This window comes from Nerophis ophidion, linkage group LG06, assembly GCF_033978795.1.
Source record: "Nerophis ophidion isolate RoL-2023_Sa linkage group LG06, RoL_Noph_v1.0, whole genome shotgun sequence".
NCBI classification, from domain to species: Eukaryota; Metazoa; Chordata; class Actinopteri; order Syngnathiformes; family Syngnathidae; genus Nerophis; species Nerophis ophidion.
Window position 1 is genome coordinate 38,089,355 of NC_084616.1, and position 22,668 is coordinate 38,112,022.

General features: G+C 36.7%; 1 protein-coding gene across 14 annotated transcripts in view; it reads right to left on the reverse strand.

The window, feature by feature from the left end:
- LOC133554659 (diacylglycerol kinase zeta-like) overlaps positions 1–22,668 on the reverse strand; it is a 244,663-nt gene that overhangs the window by 70,525 nt on the left and 151,470 nt on the right. For all 14 annotated transcript variants that reach the window (XM_061903651.1, XM_061903653.1, XM_061903648.1 and 11 more), the window contains 2 exons: positions 16,614–16,693; positions 2,747–2,813 (listed from right to left, as the gene is read on the reverse strand). In XM_061903651.1, the coding sequence (XP_061759635.1) occupies positions 2,747–2,813; positions 16,614–16,693 (147 nt within the window). The remainder of the gene's footprint in view (positions 1–2,746; positions 2,814–16,613; positions 16,694–22,668) is intronic.

Below are 22,668 nucleotides of genomic sequence, written 5' to 3' on the forward strand. Positions count from 1 at the left end.
CTGCAAAAAAAATAAAAGTTTATGAGTTTGAACATCAAATATCTTGCCTTTGTTCAATGTGAACACCCCTCCAATATGATTATGGGTTGAAAAGGATTTACAAATAATTGTATTCCGTTTATATCTACAGCTAACACAATTTCCCAACTCATATGGAAATGGGGTTTGTAAAACAGCATCCAGTACAGTATACAGTACATGAACAGAGTAAGCAGTAAAGACAGGATGGGCTTGTCATGACCTCATGCAAGATGACAGACCCTGTCATCTTGTGTGCCCTGTATAGTCGCGGAAGTATTAACATTAAACTTTCCGCATTCAAAACTTGCAGTGAGGTGAACACAAGTTAATATACGATCATAAGTAGCCGCTTTAGTGAAGATGGAGGTGGCCCGACAACAAACATAGTTGTGGTGGCAGCCTGACAAACAGGCTAAAGGCTAGAACATGACTCACATTCCTTTTGTTTATTAATAAACTGTGATTATTATTCAAGAGTGGTAAATTCACATATATTTTATCATTTAAGTGTGCTTAATAGGTGTGTGAGAGGGCTTTAACCTGGATTATGCAGGGCTACAATTAGCTAGTTAGTTTCCTTCGTCACTGGTGAGCAATGGCAACTGAAGTGAGACAAAGATGAGTGCTGCAGCAAAATGCTGCAGTGATTTATTATCGTCATTTAAAAACATTTTTCAAAATTCTCCCAAGAGAAGCTATGTTAGGCCTTCATTACTGCCTGCTTCAATTTTTGTTTTTGGGGTTTTACTGGTTTAACCAATGTTAAAATTCCACCTAGGAACTTTCGGCTTTGTTTGATTTTGGCGGCGCCAGAAAAAGACCACATTTACCATGATGACTAGCGCATATAACGTCATACTGACATGATATCCGCTGCAGTATTGGCAAATATATTAAGTTTTTAATGGCTATGCTGATATTAATTAGCAGACACTATCAATAAATAACTAGATTTATTAGATTGCGCTACAAATGTATTGGGGCAGATGCAGGTCCAAACCAGAGAAAGACCAGCGGGAGATTTTTTTCAAAGGAAGTAGTAGTGAAACTATCATGCTGGTGGCTATTAATTGCTACCTCGCACATTCCTGATTGCAAACATTAGCATTATCATTTGGATTTGAGCATCGAAAGTCACTTACTAGCCGATGTTACTTAGATTTTTTTTTCTTAATCTGTGGTGTTCAAAAATTTGATATTTTGACTGCATCTGCTTTGGCTAAAATTCCACAAGGAATCTTTAAAGGCCTACTGAAACCCACTACTACTCACAACGCAGTCTGATAGTTTATATATCAATGATAAAATATTAACATTGCAACACATGCCAATACGGCCTTTTTAGTTTACTAAATTGCAATTTTAAATTTCCTGGGAGTTTCTTCCTGAAAACGTCGCGTAATGATGACATGTACTACGCGTGACGTCACGGACTGTTTGGAAATATGAGCACTGCACATACACACACACAGCTAAAAGTCATCTGCTTTAACCGCATAATTACACAGTATTTTGGAAATCTGTGTTGCTGAATGTTTTGCAATTTGTTCAATTAATATAGGAGAAGTCAAAGTAGAAAGATGGAGTTGGAAAGCTTTAGCCATTAGCCACACAAACACACGGTGATTCCTTGTTTAAAATTCCCAGAGGTGAAACTTTACTATGGATCACACCGGTCAAGCGAACATGGATCCCGACCGAATGTCAACCAGCAGGTTTCGGTGAGAAAATTGTGGTAAAAAGTCGCTTCTTACCGGAGATCAGCTGAGCTTGCGCCTTCCATAAAGCTGCTGTCGACTTCCCTGAGACACTGGCATCAAAACACCCATGGACAGACACCTCCGACTATCAGGTACTGTTAAACTCACTAAAACACTAGCAACACAATAGAAAGATAAGGGATTTCCCAGAATCATCCTAGTAAATGTGTTTTGTTTTTTTTTTACTTGTTTTTTTTTGTATTTTAGTCCGTCGCTATCAATATCCTCAAACACGAATCTTTCATCCTCGCTCAAATTAATGGGGAAATTGTCGTTTTCTCGGTCCGAAAAGCTCTTTTTGTTGGAGCCTCCCATTAAAAACAATGTGAGGATGTGAGGAGCCAAAATCTAATTTCAGTAGGCCTTTAAGCTTTCTTATGTGAAAGTATACATTCCTAATATTATGTTCAATTTTATCACCCCTCCAACTAAGTCTCTGCTCAAACAAGGTTCATATATTTATCATGTACATCGAAAACTATCTTATTTATATATATTATATATAAATATAAATACTTATTAATATATAATATAAAAAATATATAAAACATATAAAAAATATATACTTATATATCTAATTCTGCTGTTATTTTGGGTTGGAGTTACAGCACAAACATTTAAAAATGAACTTTTATCAGAGAACATTAATGTTTGCAACCATCTGGTTCGTTAAAATAGAAACACCTAAATGTAATAATGACTATTTTGATAAGTCCAATATGTTTGCGAATGTTTTGCATGCCAACAGTGTTTATCAGTGTAAGGAGGCACACCTTTCCTAGAATTAATTGTTGGCATAAAAATAAACTGGCTTTTTTAACATTTTTGGGTGGGGGCTATGGATGGAATGTACCGAGTTATTTTGCTCAAATTGATCCTTATGCATACATTTGGGTCCTGTAATCACTCCAACTATAATTCATACTCTCAATGGAGAAGTTTGATAATTGTGTTGTCTAACTTACAATCAAGGAAACACCACTTTGGGGACATTTGCTGTGAGGAAATATTCTTCATCTTGGCAGCGTCCTCCTAAAGACAAATTTAAAAAAAATGTTAAAATCATGATATCAGAAGTTTAAGAATGATAACATATTACAAATACATCAGCCTCTGCATTAACATACTTTCAGCAATATAACATATGGGTAAAATTCCACTTTTGCAAAGAATATTAGAAACACAATTTAAACTTTTGTTGAACTGTAGATCAAGAAGATCAAGAAGAAGATCACATAAAACAAACTTGCTCCCTCTTCTGCTTTCCTGTAGGTCATTTAGACTGTAAGTTACAAACAGAGTGTGGTGTGTTCAGAGACAAATACGGTATGAACTTCTGCTTTGTACTACAATAATGTTGGACTCCTCTGATAATGATCAAAATGTTGCTGCCAGTCTAAATAGCATAGACTAAACAAAAAATGGATTTAGCTACAGACACCAAAAACTCTGGATATTCTATACATTTTTTCCCCTGTGTTTATTAATACTTTCAACTTAATGTTCACTAATAATTTGCTGACTTAAGGTGGCCAAGCACTATTTATTGCACAAGGCACATCAACTAGGAACCTTCTATTTGGGACTAAATGGAGATTGGAACAACCAGCTTTTTTGATCAATTGTGGACACTGCACCAATCTCACGTCAAGTCCACAAAGCACATTCAGTATGTACTACTTGGGTAAACTGCCATGTTCTAGTACCTTGGTAAGCATGTTGAGCTGGTTAAATATTCTACAAACAGTACAGAAAATATATTGTACCACATGTATCTGAGATAAAATTTATTATCGACATCATTTCGATGATTAGAAATTATCCTCAACTAGTATTTAGGGGAGGAGGCTTAAAATTGCGATTCCACTTGACTAATATAGAAACATCCTCCAGTCCTCCTTAAAAATAGGAACCACCACTTCCCTGTACTGTAAAAAAGTATGCAGAGAAGCAACTTGAAAGGCACCACAGGATACTGAGGTTACAGTTTGCATGAGCGCACCGATTGTACAAAATAAGATTGAGGAAACATTGAGTGGGCTGATGAGTTTCTAACTCTTTAGTATTTTGTACTTCCAGTAGAACAACACACCCTATAACAAATATCAAAATGGTTTTATGGACATGATGACAGGTTTGCTTTACTTAACTAGAATAACTCAGGAGAAACCTTGTTCAGTCTGTTAAATATATTCTAACAAAAATTTAAGAAGTTCTAAAGCCATAAAGGGCAACCCAAATGGGTACCTCCAAGGTGAGTAAACTAAGCGGCCAGTGAATATACGGTATATGCATATAGCTTGTGTCTTATTTTATCTGCTAATATATATGTGTGGACGACGCTTCCTACTTGTTCCACAATTACACACGTCGCAGGAGCCAGGCGTGCCGTTTCAACCAAGTATTTAATGTTCATATAACAAGTCAACAATATTGTCAGATTTTTTCTCTCTCCAGTCTCTCCCACCTCCTCTCCTCCACTGGCTGCTCACTGTTAAAGACAACAGATGATTGGATTACCACGTACCACCTGTGAAGTCTAATCACCTGCCAGCTGTGTCTCGCCGTCAGCACATGCCCAGCCCCTATCTGATGGTGCTCCGCCCTCAACACCATCGACAGAGGCGGTGACTTTTGCGCATTCAGGCGCGCCGGTCACACTCTCCCTGTACAATATATTTAACTTCTGGGAGGGTTCACATAAGGTATTACAATGTGAAGTATAGTTAATACATACTATCATGTTAACCTTACCAGAATTATTATACAAAGTAATAAATGGGGCTATTCAAAAAAAAAGAAGAAACACCCCCTCAATCCCCCTTTACATCCGACTTGCTTATGTAATCTCATTGTTGCGTTCTGCAGCAGTCTCCAGCTAAATCAGATTACTGCAAGGCTTTTTACAAGAAAATCTTTAAAGGTTTAATAAAAAGCCAGCTTCTGGTCAACACCAAGTGGTCAACTTTCTGCCATCTAATGAAATTGATGTTAACATTAATATCATTGATACATGCATTCAACTAAATGGAAGAAACTACAACACCGCTCCGGTAATCCTGTCTAAAAGAACATCCCAAGTGGCGCTGCTGAAACAAGGAACGAAGGGTCCAAATGTGTACATGAATAAGCACCTCACCAAACGTACTGCTGAAATCACCAAAAGCATGCGACTTGGGGAACAAGGGAAAATTTCAGGGAACTTGGAGCACCAACGGTAAAATTTAGATCACGCTAAATGGAAGTACAGAAGCAAGAGCACTTGTTGTCCATGACATCAAGGATCTGGACGACGTTCGACAACAACAACGACAATAATGAAATTTGACGGAAAACAAAAAAACATTCGATATAAACACTGCCACGTTCATTGGGACCATTGAACAAGAAGTCCCGGATTTAGGAGCACATTCATCTCCACTCATTGACATTATTGACACAACAAAAAAGATTTCCTGAACAAGAAAACATAGACCTGAAAATGTTCTGCAACATAGACCATAAAATCCAGCAATTTGACCACAATATAGTATTAGATACACCTGTTTCTCTCACAAGAGTAATAGTTTTTAGTACGCAGAGGAACTTTATAATAGCAACATTAAATCTGAAAACCAACTGTCAATCATTCATTACAACAGCAGAAGCTTGTATGCTAACTACAACATTAATAACTTTTTGGAACAATTTAACAATACATTCAAAGTTATTTCCATCCCAGAAACACGGATCAATGCTAAAAAAGGAATATGTTTTGATTTGGAAAGATATGAACTAAATTACACCAACAGAACCAAGAAAAACGGAAGAGAATTAGCTGCGTACATTATGAAGGACCTAGACTACAAAGTGGTAAAAAACATGTCGCTCGCTTCTGATAAAATCTTAGAAAGTATAACCATTGAAATATGACATGACAAAGGCAAACTCTTATTGATCAGATTGATATGTAACACGTAAGTCATGTATTGAAATGGACTGGATCAAGGCAACCTTCACTGACATCAGCCAGAAATAACGTTTCTTACGTGGTGACTTTGACATTGTCCTCCTGAACCCAAATAAGCAAAATAACTGACGACTTCACAGATACAATGTACAGCATGAGTTTATATCCAAAGATCACCAGGCCAAGCATAATTACCGGACACTGTGCCACACTTATCGATATTATTTTTACCAACAATTTTGATAACAAGTAACAATTCGTCTGTTAATAACCGATATTAGTCAACATTTACCAATTTTCTCAATCTATAACGGAATCTGCAGGAAGCAGAACACGGATGACAAAAATAAATTACAGTCATGCATTCATTTAATTGTCCTTTATTTATCCAGGTAAAAACTAATTAATATTAAAATATATTTTGCAAGAATGACCTGGCCAAGAAGGCAGCAAAACAGGTTGCATAAATAAATAGAACAAAAAAACATGAGAAGTCACAAATAAAGTACAAAATACTTACATAAAAGCACACAATAGGTAAAAAACAAAATGTTTCAATGAAAACTGTTTTAAAACAAGCACAGTGCCCAATAAAACCGGCTTTTCAATCCATTAAAATGGCCTGAAATTCCCCCAAAGTGATCAGTTCAGGTAACCTCAGTTCCTTTTATAATTCATTCCATGACCATGGAGCAGCAAATCGGAAGGCGTTTTACCAAAACTTGTGTTGGCTTTTGGAAATAACACACCATAGATGTTATGTGACCTTAAACTGTAGCGACTGGAGTCTCTACACATAAATGACCTTAAAAAAGGGAGAACCAGTCCAAATAGTAATTTATATACAAAAAACATTCATCAAGAAAATCTATGGACTTAAAGAGATGGACAGTTTGCCGTTGCATGCAAAGTGCAATGGTGGACAAGGTTGCCACAACTAGTAATTAAACATGAGGCACCAATATAAGTTTATTCAAATAAGTGCCATGTGCATTCATAAAAAGCAAGTCTCCATAATTTAGCAAGGGCATAAAGGTGGTCATAATCAAGCATTTCCTATCTTGTAGGGAAAAACAGGACTTGATTCAGAAGAAAGAAAAACAATTTAAACTTATGTTTAACCACAAGTGTGATATATATAACAGTTACTCATCAATAAAAAGGCAGCATCCCTTTATTTTGGTAGATTGGACAGGTCAGGAGAGAACCAAGTATGGTTTCTAACTTTCACTCTGAATTTACGTAGAGGAGCATTTTTGTTTATAATATTGATAAATACATCATGAAAATATTTCCAAGCCAACTCCACATCACGAAAAAAAGAGTGGTCCTGGACCAATCCAAAAACCATCTATCATGATAAAAAGCTTCCCCACAAAAATGCTTAAAATAATTTGTGGTAGCTTACCATGCTTAACAGTGGCAATAACACAGTGGTCACTAAACTTATTTGCAAAAATACCAATATAAGAGTATTAATGAGGAGTATATTTTTAGAAAACGATCTAAAAAAGAATAATTCTCTGAGCATTTAAAGGCCTACTGAAACCCACTCCTACCGACCACGCAGTCTGATAGTTTATACATCAATGATGAAATATTAACATTGCAACATATGCCAATATGGCCGGTTAAGTTTACTAAATTCTAATTTTAAATTTCCCGCGGAGTTTCTTGTTGAAAACGTCGCGGAATGATGACGCCTGAGCGTGACGTCCTGGGTTGCAGGGGACATATTAGCGCAGCACCAGTTGCGGCTAAAAGTCGTCTCTTTTCATCGCGCAATTAAACAGTATTCTGGGCATCTGTGTTCTGTGTTGCTGAATCTTTTGCAGTTTGTTCAATTAATAATGGAGAAGTCAAAGTAGAAAAATGGAGGTCTGAAGCTTTAGCCTTTAGCCACACAGTGTTTCCTAGTTTAAAATTCCCAGAGGTGAAGCTTTACTATGGATCAGAGCGGTCAAACGAACATGGTTCCCGACCACTTGTCAACCAGCAGGTTTCTGTGAGAAAACTGTGGTAAAAAGTCGCCTTTTACCGGAGATCAGCTGAGCTTGCGCCGTCCATGCAGCTGCCGTCGACATCCCTCAGAGACTGGCGTCAAGACACCCGTGAAAACACCCCTCTGACTATCAGGTACTATTTAATCTCACTAAAACACTAGCAACACAATAGAAAGATAAGGGATTTCCCAGAATTATTCTAGTAAATGTGTCTAAAAACATCTGAATCCGTCGCAATGCAATCGCCTTTTTTTTCTTTTTTTTTCTCGTCCTTCGCTATCAATATCATCATCCACAAATCTTTCATTCTCGCTCAAATTAATGGGGAAATTGTCGTTTTCTCAGTCCGAATAGCTCTTGCTGCGGGAGGCTCCCATTATAAACAATATGAGGACGTGAGGAGCCCTCACCCTTGGGACGTCATCGTCTGCGACTTCCGGTAAAGGCAAGGCTTATTAATTAGCGACCAAAAGTTGCAAACTTTATTGTCGATGTTCTCTACTAAATCCTTTCAGTAAAAATATAGCAATATCGCAAAATGATCAAGTATGACACATAGAACGGGCCTGCTATCCCCGTTTAAATGAGAACATCTCATTTCAGTAGGCCTTTAAGGTTTTGGATGGGTTAGGATGTTAATGAACTGTGTAAGATTAAAAGAGTCACAGATTGATCTCAAACAATCAGAGAGAGACAACAACCAGTCCCAATTCAAAATCCCCAATAAGAAGTATTTTGTTGGCTCGGAGCCATGGCTCAGATATTGACAAGGAGATGCCAGAGCCTTGAGACCCTCTTAAAATCATTACATTGTCCTGTTTCATTCACTTGGCCTTCCCGTGAAACATACAGTATATAGACAAGTGGTTAAAAAGAAAGCACTTTGACGGGCCACCATTTGTTCAGTAGAGATCAAAAACCCTTCTACAAACTGGAACTATCAATAAATAAAATACAATAATAAAAACAATAAATGTAATACTATTTTACACTGTTCATACACTTGCTTTTTTTTTGCATTGGTGCACTTGCCAAAAAAAAACTCGTAACTGGGTTTATCCTAAGTGCTGCCTGAGGTATATTTTCAACATTTTTAGTGGCCTTTGTATTTTACTCGCTTACAGAATGACTGAAAAATGACCCTGAAAACCAAACATAAATAAGGTTACACTCCAACGAGCACATCAACTAATTGAAGTTGAAGTTTATAAGCATTTATGAAATCTACAGCAATGAAGGATAAATATCCTTTAATTAACATTCTTAATAAATGACAGTGAAATTGGCACACATCTGATTGATGAGTCATCGTGTAACGACCTGGCATTTACAGTTTATTTGTTGCGTTGGAGTCCTCCGTCTTTTTGTGTGGCCATAAACGCACCAGTGGCAAAGTGCCACCATAGTTGCGCATGTTGGCGCAATTAAGAGGGAGCAAGAGGCTGCTGTTGACATGACAGATGACAACGTGTTGCTTTTGGGCTGGTTTGTATGGCAGAAAATATATAAAACAGTAGTTTCTTGCTAATGTTTTTTTGGTGTGGTAATACGGCCGACAAAAAACAGTTTTGCCTAATAAAGTGATCGATGGAATTCCTGTCCTCCTTAAAGCGATCATTTCTAATTATCTTTCCCTCCTCGTGCTTGATGTCCATGAGCTGAAATATTGCGCTTGATGACACTGCGGTGCACACTCTCCTTGGGCTGAAGCTGCAGCAGGCGGCGCCATGCTGCTTTGTTGTGAGGAGGGAAAATGCGACGCTATGGGACAGCTCAAGGTTTTGCGGCTTGGAAGTGCAACGGTCGCATTTGACAATATTATTATATTCTCCGTTGAAGCCACTACACTGTGAAGCAGAGCTTCAGCCACGGTTAGCCTACTTGCCGGCAGTTGGGCAGATGTTATTGTTCGTGAACAACGTGGCTGGAAAGAACTGAGCATTTTTGTTGACCGGAAGGCCTTTTTGTTTAACTAAAATGCCTTCTATTTTAACTGAAATGCCTTCCGTTTAAAGTGAAATCCTCTCATGCACACTACTGAAATCAGTTCATACACACTACTAAAATTCTGTAATACATACTACTGTAACACTCACATGAACTGAAAAATATTTTCTCTCACACACAGTTCATTTTAGTAGTGTGTGAATGTGATTCAGTGGTGTACGTAAGAGTGTTTCAGTATTGTGAGCGAAAGAAAAAAATGCCCGTTTAATTGAGAGCGTTATAGTAGTGTATGTAAGAGGTAATTCTGAATAATGTCCCTAATAGTCTTTCATAAGGGAACGTTGTTACTACATACACTCTTGAAACCAGTTTGTAATAGCGCGTTTATTTGCCTATATGTTTATTCTTTGCACTGTATCATATAAAATGTTTGTCAAATTTTGTTAAATGAATGTTCCTCTCAATTGTAGGTAATTGTATCATAATAGGGAGTGAAACTGTATCATAAAAGGGAGTGAAACTGTATTGTATTTGTAGTAAATCGCACCATTTTGCATCAGTGTAGCTTGATACTTATTGTGACTCAATCATATCATTGAAGTGTATCAAAATATGTGAAATATCTCTTGTATTTAATTAGGAGCTTCATACTATATGTATCATTATTTGGTATTATTAGTGATAGATACTGGCGTTATGCTGACTGTAAAAGTGACTGCACACGTCCCATCGGTCGAATGCACTTCGACAATCAACGAGATGAGTTAAAAGCAAATGTACTGCTTCTCTAATCATAACCCACCACCATCATCACGCACGACATAGCAGGAGATCAAGCAGTGCCGCACCCAACCGGTTGCTATGCAACAGAAGGATTCACAGCAACTCTCAAGCGGTATTCATATAAAATAATCAACTTCAAACAAAACACAGGATTATGTTAAAATTTAAATGAATACAGTTGCTAAGTAGGTCATTGTGAAGTAAAAATGCACCTCACAATGCAATGCAAATAGATGTGTTATTTTTTTGTTGGTTGTGCTTTCAGCCACATAAATAGTAAGAGATAACAGCAGCACTGCATGATTTCTGCATATATTATACCTTATGATGACGTAGCACTCTGTTTATAGCAAAACCATCACATTCCCCACTTTGCAAAAGTCACCGTGACAGAGAATGACAGCATTCAGCATCACAAGATTCCCGTTGGCAAAAATCCCTTCTGGTCACCAAGATGAAACAAAACATAATTTTGTTCTATCCTCTCCCACAGTGTTTCTTCGAAGCTATGGGGGTGGGTGACTGTGGGTTGGGGGGAGGTTGAGGTGGATTATTCAGGGAGGCTTGTTATTTAAAAAAAAAAAACTGTTTTCCTTTTTTCTTTAACAAAGTAGGATGTTTTTTTCACCTTTAACGTTACCAGTGCAACAAATTTGTTGTGCAACAGTGAATTTTGGTAGGTTGCATTGGGAGACTTGTGTAAATACAGTATATTTGTTTCGAAACCAAAACTGTGAAATTACCATCGAGCATGTTTTTTTTGAATAGCGGATAAACTGCTCAGTGGAAGTTGTTATGGGCAATAACACAGCAAAGCACAAAACCAGCAAACATCGACCAAACAGCATTTGATTGAAGATATTATAACTGAAAATGCACTTCTCTCCGTAATCGTGGAGCTACTTGGAGACGCTGTCACTCAGCGGGCATTTTGTTGGAAAAAGTTCCCCGACTGTCATATGTTCATACATTCAATAATAAATACAGTATGAATAAATATGAAATCAAATGAATCTGTATTTTTATGATTTTACAAATATTCTTGCCAATAAGTTCTGTGCCATAAAACTATGGTTTTACATAATGTCTTGTTAAATTAAGTACCATTTGTAAAGAACATTTACTGTATTTGTAGGATGAACAGCAGGCAGCACTGTGAAAGAGGGGTTAGTGCTCCTGCTGCACAATAAGAAGGTCCTGGGTTCGATTCCCGGGCTCAGGGTCTTTCTATGTGGAAGTTGTATGTTATCCCTGTGACTGCGGGGGAGTTCTCTCCAGGCACTCTGGCTTCCTCCCACCTCCATAAGACATGCACCTGGGGATGGGCTAATTGGCGACATTAAAATTGGTCCTAATGTGTGTATGTTGTATGTTGTCTGTTTATCTGCGTTGGCCCAGCGATGAGGTGGCAACTTGTCCAGGGTGTACCATGCCTTCCGCCCGAGTGCGGCTGGGATAGGTTTCAGCCCCCCGTGACCCCGAGAGGGACATCCGGTAGAAAAATGGATGGGTTACCATCTATGAATGAACAGCACAACTAAGATTAGTGTGTTACATAGGTAAGATGTGCAAACAGTGACAGTCAATGTCACAGTTTATTCTACTGCCTTTGGCTCGTTTTAAGGTAGCCTTACATCCAGATGCATTACTGTGGTGTGAGGCAGCATCGCTCTCACTGAGGAAAAAAAGGCTTGTCATCACTGAAGGCAATCCCATGTCTCCACATTTTGGGAGTGAACGTGATCCTCCAAGACAACAACAACAAAGACTACCTCCAGAATTTGGGAATGAAAAAAGACTTGATTGGTCGACCAAAAGTTCTGACTTGAACTCAACCGAACACTGATGGGATCAGCTTAGACAAGCTCTTCCCTGGGAGAGTCATCAATAGAACAGTGTTTCTTGGTGCTATATTGATATTTAACTTTATAGTTTTGAGGCCACATTTCCAGAACACTAAGGACTGGGGGGCCGAACTTCTCCCTTCACTATTAGTCTTATTTTGTATATTCTGGAGAACCAGCGTCCTCTACAATAGACATTTGGTTGTGGTATATTTATTTTGTCAGAGTTACAGGAGTGCTCTGATGTTTTTAAGGACTTTCTGCAGAAAAGTTAGTCAATCGACTTGTACATGCAAAAAATGTGATTCTCTCAAAAGTTTTTGGAACTAAACTCTAGTTGAATAGCCCAAATGATGAAAAAAAGAGGGACTATTGAATGCATCTGAAGTAAACAGGCTACAGTTACACCCTAGTTACATAAATCACATGGGGAAAAGTTATGTAAAAAGAGGACTTAGAGGGGTGCCTTGAGAAACGTCTTGTTAATGAAAATCACAAGTATGTACCCCAGTTTGATAGCAGGGTAAAATGTCAATGCAAGGATCGGTCAATGTGTTTACAGTTGTATAATTTCCTCTATACGACAGGAGCACGCTATTCTTTTTTAAAGAATTTGCTGCAAAAAGTGTTTGTCTCCTAAGTTTTTAAATTATTTCAGAGGGCGGTATGGTATTATTCCCAGGCTGGATTTGGCCTCCCAGGGGTGGTAGGTGTGGAGTACGTGAGGTCATAGCACAACTGTGTTTTGTCTGTAAAGTGTTCCCATTAATTGAAATAAGGTGATATCAAGGCACAGCACCAGCAAGTTACAATTTTTATCAATAGTTGCCCTGAGAAATAGGGATGCAACCATTTTGATGCAACCATCAGTTTTACTATTAACCTTGATAAAAACGTCACAGTTATATAATCGCAAAGGCTCCACACCAGTGTTTCAGTCCCCTTAACTCGCTTTAAACTGACATTATGCTAGTACATTATTTTGGGCACAACCTGCACGGAACAAAAACAAAATTACACTAGCGCTTTTGCACAAGTTTTTACACTCATATTGAGAGATAGGTTATGTTACGTGAGTTTATTTCTCACAAGGAGCAACATTTTCTCATGGGGGAACAATAAGTTCATTTTAGTTTTAAAGGGGCCCTACTATGGAAAACCAACTTTTCTTACCTAATGGTACCTGCTGTATTTGTGATCTGCATAAGTCCCAAAAATGTGAAATCAAACCGTGGAGACACCGCGGATATATTTAGAAAAATAATTTTGCCAGCCTTCCCACTTCCTCCAAACTGTTTGCAATCTGCACAATTGGTGACGTCACAAAGTGGGAAAACCGTCAGCGGATGATTCATACATGGTATAAATGTACCCGAGTGCCTTGTGTGCGTCAGCCATGCTAGTTGTGGAGCAGAATGGGTCGTACATGGACATGTATCCTTTGCTGATGCCATTTCTAATATTAAGTAGCGTATAGTTTTCAGTTATATTAAAACCAACAAAACTAAAGACAATTTTCTGTTATTGAGTTGATGAATCAAGATTTTACAGTGAATCTACAGAGGGAGAGGAAGACGGCGCAACTAAACTTGGTAGTTGATACTGTTACATGATTGGCTGTTAACGTGTCTCTCCCATTGCTCAGTGACATCCTGTTTCCTGTGTATACCAGCCATATTTATCAATAATAATACAGAGGTTTTTTTTGTTGTTTTTTTAATGTTATAACATGAATGAGTAACATCCAAATCTAAGTAATATGTTATTTTATTGATTTGTTGTTGTGAAATTATTCAATGCATAACCATTTTTGATAATTGTGAAAAAGTGTTTATTAATCAGACTAAAATCGTTCAGTCAAAATCTATAATCATAGCGTCCGTATTCAGAATACAATAACCTGGATGAACGAGAGTATTCACTGCCCTACAAATAAACACTTTAATTTGTTCATTTAGATAGCAACTGCAAGCAAATGTGGTTGTCTCTTTCAGAATCATAAACTTGGACTGAATAAAATATTGTTGTTCAGGCCAAATTGTTCTAAACTGTGTGCATGTTTTGTGTTGTGCAATGCAACCCCAAGAGTGCAGAACCTTTTCAGATGTTGTGCGTGGGTGTAGTTTGCACTGGTGTTTGATGTGTGCACCAGTAAAGTATCAAGCCAGACATTAGAAAAGCAGAAAACTTGCTAGCTGGCCATCAGACATTTTTGCAAAAGTAACCTTTTTACTTAGGAACCTTTAGATTGAGACATTTGAGAAGTTTTTGTTATTTATGCAAAGGTTTAACCTTTGCATAAATATTATTATATTTGACACCTGTCTTAATTGTTGCTATACTAGAATTTCTAAATGTCAATTTTCAAAGATTTAATTGTCATACATTGGAAATTAAATGCAGCTTAATTAGTGTTGTTACAGTTGTTTGTTGTTATTACAATATGAAACAATTTCCTCTGACAATTTAAAAAAGAAAAAGGTGTGGACATAGTGTCCTTTAATACCCTTGAGCATTGTAAAATTTAGGTTCTGTTTAAATTTGACCTGTTGCTGTTGGTAGAGTGTGTTTCAAGCTTGTACTGACTGTTAAAACTAATCAAAAATATATTTCTATCTTTGGAGCCACTGCATCTTAATTCTACAAATGTTGTTAAGAGAAAAGCAATAGGCTTCTCATTGATCTCTTGATCTGTACCGAATAGTCAAACAAAGACACGCAGGCACAAGTTCCAGCCAGCATAATTGGCACACAATAAAATGTCTTCTATAAGTTACCGATATTCGATAAACTCTGATGTACGTAAAAGGACATGTGTGAAAATCAATCTAATTACTTTATATGGAATGTATTAATGAATTTATTTCCAAAAATATTTTTCAAAAAACCATACATATTGTAGTTTCAAAAACTAAATAGAAAATAAGAAATAAAATATGTCTTTGCATCACATCTCCCCAAATATTTAGCATTGGATTAAAACCAGAACTCTGCCAATCAGGTTAAATTTATTTCCCTTCTTAATCTTATTATGTTTTTGGATGAATCATCCTGATTACTGTACATCAGTGGTTCTCAACCATTTTTCAGTGATGTACCCCCTGCGAACATTTTTTTAATTCAAGTCCCCCCTAATCAGAGCAAAGCATTTTTGGTTGAAAAAAAGAGATAAAGAAGTAAAATACAGCACTATGTCATCAGTTTCTGATTTTTTTAATTGTATAACAGTGCAAAACATTGCTCATTTGTAGTGGTCTTTCTTGAACTATTTGGGAAAAAAAATACAAAAATAACTAAAAAGTTGTTGAAAAATAAACAAGTGATTCGATTATAAACAAATATTTCTACACATAGAAGTACTCATCAAATTAAAGTGCCCTCTTTGGGGATTGTAATAGAGATTCATCTGGATTCATGGACTTCATTCTAACATTTCTTCACAAAAAATAAATCTTTAACATCAATATTTATGGAACAGGTCCACAAAAAATCTAGCTGTCAACACTGAATACTGCATTGTGGCATTTCTTTTCACAGTTTATGAACTCACATTCATATTTTGTTTAAGTATTATTCAATAAATATATTTATTAAGGATTTTTGCTATTTTTAGAATATTAAAAAAAAAAACTCACGTACCCCTTGGCATACCTTCAAGTACCCCCAGGGGTATGCGTACCCCCATTTGAGAACCACTGTTGTACATAATAGGTAGGTATTTATTAGGGTGTATAATTTGGTGCTGGTATGAGTGATGCCCTTGTAGAGGCTGTTCTAGTTTCTATGTAAATCTTTTACCTTCCATCCATTCATTCAACCATTTTGTACCACTTGTCCCTCTCAGGGTCATGAGGGTGGCTGGAGGCTATACCAGCTGCAACTTTCTGCAGAAAATGTTTGCAGCATGCCATAGTATGATATACAGTAATGTACAGCGATAAAACAGAGGTTGTGGTCTTCATTTCTTTCTTTGGCATTTCAGCTCAGCATTATCTCTCAGCATTTACTCAGAATGGGAATTGCAACTTTGTGCTAATAAAAAGAATGTAAAAAAGTTAATAAATTGAGTGCAAGTCCAATACAAAAACTACAAGTACCTCCGGCATCACACAAACAACCTGCAGTGCGACACACTTTTGGAATGTGGATGGATAGAACAGAATTCCTTGAGAATGAAATGGTAGTATAGAAAGGTAGGAAAAAAGTAGCCCTGTGATGACAAAACCATTTTCTTCAGTGAGTGTCTATTTGTCATTTTTTTCAGTCACTTAGTGCAACAATATGCCTTACTCCCACTCTGTCTTACCTCTTGTAAACATTGTATATGTTCTCTGCACATCTCTAAGTTGCTGTCTCCTTGAACCACAATCAGCCCCAGAGGAATAGCTGAGGACACACAGAAGCAAGACAATTATCCAACAGTACTTTGCTATCCTTCTAAGTCTCTCATGCTGCTTGTCTGTCCTCCAGCAGTTTCAATCCAAGTCATGTAGCAAATACTTTGTAAGACATTACACTAACTAAAAACAATACTGTGCAAGATTATGATCAAATTAAGTTCAGCGATTAATATAATGCATATTGAATTACTGCATTACTGCAAAAATAAGAACATAAAACACAACAATACTACAACTACACACATCTTTTATAAATACATTTTTTCATTACGTTAATTGTTTGTATCTGAGAAGAAGAGATGTATAAATGATTATCGTCTGTGCTTCATTCATTTATATGTTTTTTACCAGATTGATTGATTAACCAGCACATTCTAATGATCAAAAATCACAAACACAATGCTGACAATATGGTATGTTTGAGGTATCACTAGTATGCCATCCTGTGGCAGAATTTAGAGATGCACCTAAAAGGAGCAACGTAAGCAAATCAGAAGTGTGACTTTGTATGCATTTCAAGCATTACTCATGTTAGCCACGACCATTATTGTGTTTCTGTGACTTTGATACATGGATGGCATTCAAAAGACAACACTGGCAGATTACAGAAGGCGGAATGTTAATAGGCCTACTTTCCATTTAACAAAACAAGAACAATGTTGTTGTTTTTTTGTAGCTGCATTTAAAGACACACATAGTGACTAGATAGTAATGCTCCTATGATGAATGAAATGTATCTCCTTCAATGTGCATTACCAGTGACTGAAAAGTCAAAGACCATGTCAGACCATTCAGGATGACGGCACTTAAAATGAAAGCCACACATGCCAATTCAAAAGTGTGAGAACTTTAGAAGAAAAATGTCTGGTTACTATAAGAATAACATGTGTGCGTGGTACTGACACAGAAACAAGTATACATTTACAAAATGCCTGAAATTGTATCAACAGTAAGGCCAAGAAGTTTTGGTTATCTCAGGGGACGATATACAATAATATGACTCATGATTTTGGTACGATAACATCTCAATATGGCAATGTAACAATTGGGTTGAAACAAACATTTCAAGGTTAATATTTTCAAAAATATTTCAAAAGCAGAACTGTTAACAGAATTTTTAAGTCCTTATCCACTTATGTAATGTCCCATCAACGCCATACAAGCCAAAGTAAGTCCACTCTTTGAATTTTAACAATGCTGCTGCATCTTTAATTATAACTTCATCCTGTGAGTCCGCTACAGTACGACATTTGTTTCTTTTTCTTCTGTAACTCAAGTGGAAAGCAAAATCATTTGCCTTACTGTTGTTTGAAGGCATCAAAAAACTTGAAGTTGCTTTTTTTATCAAAAATTGCTGATGTAGTAGTCAACATCTTAGCACAGACACAAAATGTGGCAAAGCATATTGATAGTCCTTTTAGGAGGTTAAACATCAATAGTTCAATATATTGTTAAACTCCTAATTAGTAATGCCTAATGTTGGTGTTGTAGCAAAAACTGGTAATAACTGTAACTGGGTTATTGCTGCAGCTGTCCAATAATATCTGCCGATTGACAGCCGATATTGGCATAAGATATTGTTTTAGTCCAGTGCAGCCTGCACTTTGGTATGACAATTTAATGTAAGTGCGGCCCGCGAGTTTAATTTGAGCGGAACTTGACAGCGTCATACTTCCCAATGTTCCCAATTTTCACAGGAGTCACCTTAATACCAGGGTATCCATTCTATGGAAACCCCTGCCGATTTTTACCAGTCAACAATATACAGGGGGTGCCGCAATGGCACTGTTCTTAACGCCCTCTGAATCCTGTACAGAGAGCGTGCAAGCCTATTTGATTGTTACATTTGACTGAGCAGTACACATATGTGATGTTGCAAGACATATTTGGTCAACAGCTGCACAAGTCACACTGAGGGTGGCCGTAAAAAAACTTTTAACACTGTTACAAATATGTGCCAGACTGAGAACCCACACCAAACAAGACTGACAAACATATTTCTGGAGAACATCCGCAACGTAATACAACATGAACTCAACAGAACAAATACCCAGAATCTCATGCAGCCCAGACTACAATACACACACCCACGGGTGAAAGTTGGGACGAATTAGGGAAAATGGTTGCACCGGTAGATTGTCGGGAGGTGCACTGAAATTCCGGAGTCTCCCGGAAAAATCGTGAGCGTTGGCTTTCCTGCCCTAGCAATGCTAGGACGGGAAAGCCATTCATAGGTGAATTCATTAAAAAGTGCATGTTAGATTTTTGAAGAAATCTTTTCTTGCGGCCCAGCCTCACCCGGTTTCTGCATCCAGTGGCCCCGAGGTAAATTGAGTTTGAGACCCCTGTTTTAGTCAATAGTGATATTGGATAATGTATTATATTGATTTTAGTGTCCAAGTAAAGACCTCATCAAACTGTCGTGCTCAACAAAGCAACAGACTTGCTAACTCATCTTCAGTATTGTGTGGAATTATTTTTAGGTTTGGCCTTTGGATTGTGAAGATACAATCGATGAGTGTAAAGCGGTGGTTATCCAAGAGTAGAGAAAATTGTCTTCCTTAAATACTTCTAATCTAATGACACCTAGAATCACTCTAAATAACACAAAGCATTTATACAAGAAAAATAATGAGAAGTATCTGGTAATAATTGTTCAAAGATTTATACTTTATACTTTACGTTTTCTTATACAGATATGTGTCCCACATAGAAATGTGCAGCTTTCCAAACTGTATAGTTGTCAGCAGTAATCAGTTCTATTCTTATTTGTGAATTAATTCAAAAGTCTAAACCATCTTATGCGTTGATAGTAGAACATGTAATTTTACCATTGGTCATTTTTTTTTTTTATAATGTTTTGTTCAGACAAAACATTTAAAAAAAATATTGCACTGTTTCTTTAACTTACATTGCAATACCTCTCATTTATCAGAAACAGTGTTAATTTGTGAAATGCAGCCAATAAAATAAGCAGAGTGCGTTCAATCATCACATCACCTGACATCAGTTGAAGAGAAGAGCTGCTGCACATTTTGGTATCGTTGATATCAGTATCGTAAGTTAAGTGCAGAAGAGTATCAGTATTTTAGATATTGGACAGAAAACTAATATCAAGATTCAAGCATCTGCAGTTACAACAATGTGCGGGGAACATCAAAATAACTAATTTGTAATCTAGCTGTCCAAATTTATTGTAATTTTAGTTGACTAAAATGTTGTACAAGTTAGTCGACTGAAACTTTGACCAAAGTTTGACAAAACTTAAAATATATTTTCTTCAAAAGATTATGACTAACACTAAATTAAAAGCTGCTTTCAAAATTAACAATGCTGAATAGGGACGTTACAGTAAACGGTAGAATGATAAACGGTGGTAAAATTCCAGACAGTTAGTGATACCGTTTACATTTTTAATCATCAAAATACCATCATTTATCATGGAAAAAAAACATTTGAATATCTCAAGAGTTCAGTCATAAGGTTATGCGGATTGATGGACAGAGTGTTAAATCCAAAGGAAAATACGGTTCATGCCCCGACTGATTATGTTTCAGATGAAGGTCTTAAATAAATCTGTTTATTTTTTTCTACCATCGATGCAATTAAAAATGTTCTGCTCTTTTAATTTGACAAGCAAATAAACAGTCTCCTCCTCATTCTTATCGTTGTTTATATTTAGATTTAATGGTAACTGCTTCCTGGTTGTATCCCATGCGTTGAGATTAATATATGCGCGATACGAACGGTCCTCTAAGGCCACAAACACTCCCTTGGGAGATCTGGTTTCCAATCACACAATTCAGGTGTGTTACTCAAACTTTTCAAAACCGAATAAGATCGGATCAAGTTGTTTTCCATGGGTTGTAGAAGGTTTATTTAGAGCCGAACAATTTGTCTGCCCTGCTCTATTTAGCGGATAACGCACCCTAACAAAACTTCCATCTCTTTTCCTATGAGAAAAGATCAATCATTATGATTCTGTGCTTAGAGAGCACAGCTTGTAGGTAAAATGTGCACAACTGAATAGCTTGGTTTCTCAGACAGTAATGTGTTTGTATAAGTTTAGTTTGGGGTATTTTGTTTTAATGGGGAAATATGTATGCCTGTTATTTTCATGTTAGCATTTAAGCTCGCGAAATGGCACCAGGCAGTTCGACGTGTGTTTATCAAAGCGCAGTTATCACTCTCAGTATTTACAACAGGGGTGTCAAGCGTACGGCCCGAGGGCCGGATCAGGCCCGCGAACAGGATTTATCCGGCCCACGGAATGAGTTTGCTCGGTATAAAAATGTACCTTAAATTTTTGAATCAATGAAACAGCTGTTCCAATTGTGTCCACTCTATGTTGCAATAGCAATTACTTTTATCTTTGTAGATGATGCTACATTGGTACAAAATAAACCACGTTAGTGCATCAGTCGAGAAAAATGATAAAACTACATAAATAACATCCTGTAATTTGATATTGATACCATTTTTTTATCTTGATAGATTGAAAATTAACACCAATGAGTAGACTGATGAACATTCTCACATAATTTATTTAGAAAATATAAATAACGACAAATAATTTATTAACTGCAACATGTAAGTGTAAAAAAACAAACAAACAACAACTTTATGATTTGCACATTTGTGCCTGTTCTATTTTTAAACAAAGAAAACAATCGGAAGTTGTCTTTATTTTTCAGTTATCGTGCCGTGATTTTACCAGCCCGGCCTGCTTTAGAGTAGATTTTTCTCCATGTGGCCCCCGATCTAAATTGAGTTGTGTCTTAGTAGTTGCAGTTCTGATTGGATCTGTGCTGTGATTTACCCCCACTCCTCTCCTTCATGCTCCTGTCCTAACTTCCCACACGCCTAAAGACAAAATTAAATAGGTTTGGATTTAGTCTCTGTCGATATTTCCGTCTTGTTTAAATTCTCGTTCACTAGATTGTTAATTAATTTTGCCATTGTTTTCGTCAACTATTTTACGGTTAGATGGTTCCCGGCAGGTTGATGGCATATTCTAATATATACTGTACAAATAACCTGGCAGGGACTGCAGAAGGAAATTAGCCTTTGACTACAATCTGGCACATTTAAATTGTTCATTATTGTGCATTGTCATATGTAACAAAGATAACAAATATAACAAATTGTAACTTCCATTAGGGAGTTTTATTAAACATCTATGAACAAGCTTAGTGGTGTGTCTAGTGGGACTGGTGAAAGTTACGTTGAACCAAACAGTCGTTTATAGATTATTTCATGTTTCATGGACCGGCCCCTTGCGGCGGAAGTTGGGGTTTACTGTTTTACAACATACCCCAGGGATTGATACTGGAACCAAAAATGTTGAATCTCTACATAAACTAAATGTTTTAAGTAAAAAGGACTTAATGTTAGAATTATTTGCAGATAATAGAACCACATTTTGTTTAGAAAATAACACACACAAGCTAAGGAAACAACATTTTTAGAAGTTAAAAAGGACTTAATGTTAGAACTATTGGCAGACAATACAACCACATTTTGCTCAGGAAAGAACACACAGAAGCTAATTAAAAAATAACAGAAGAGATTAATAAATTAAAGCCATGGTTTGACAAAAATAGACTATCCTTGAATCTCAAACTAAAACGATACTAATTGCTACCATGAGAAAAGACAGTCAGAAAAATATATGAATAGACAGAGTAGATATTGACAGGATAAAATACATCTAATCTATTGGTATATTAATACATGATATAATGAGCTGGAAATGTTATCACAAAATAACATAAGGTGGCAAGAAATGCTTCAATAATGTATATGTACGGGACCAAAAATCACACCATATTCGAATATAACTACTACTACTACTACTACTAATAATAATAATAATAATAATAATAATAATGGATTAGATGTATATGGCGCTTTTCTAGACAATCAAAGCGCCATATAGAGAACTGATTCATTCACTCTATA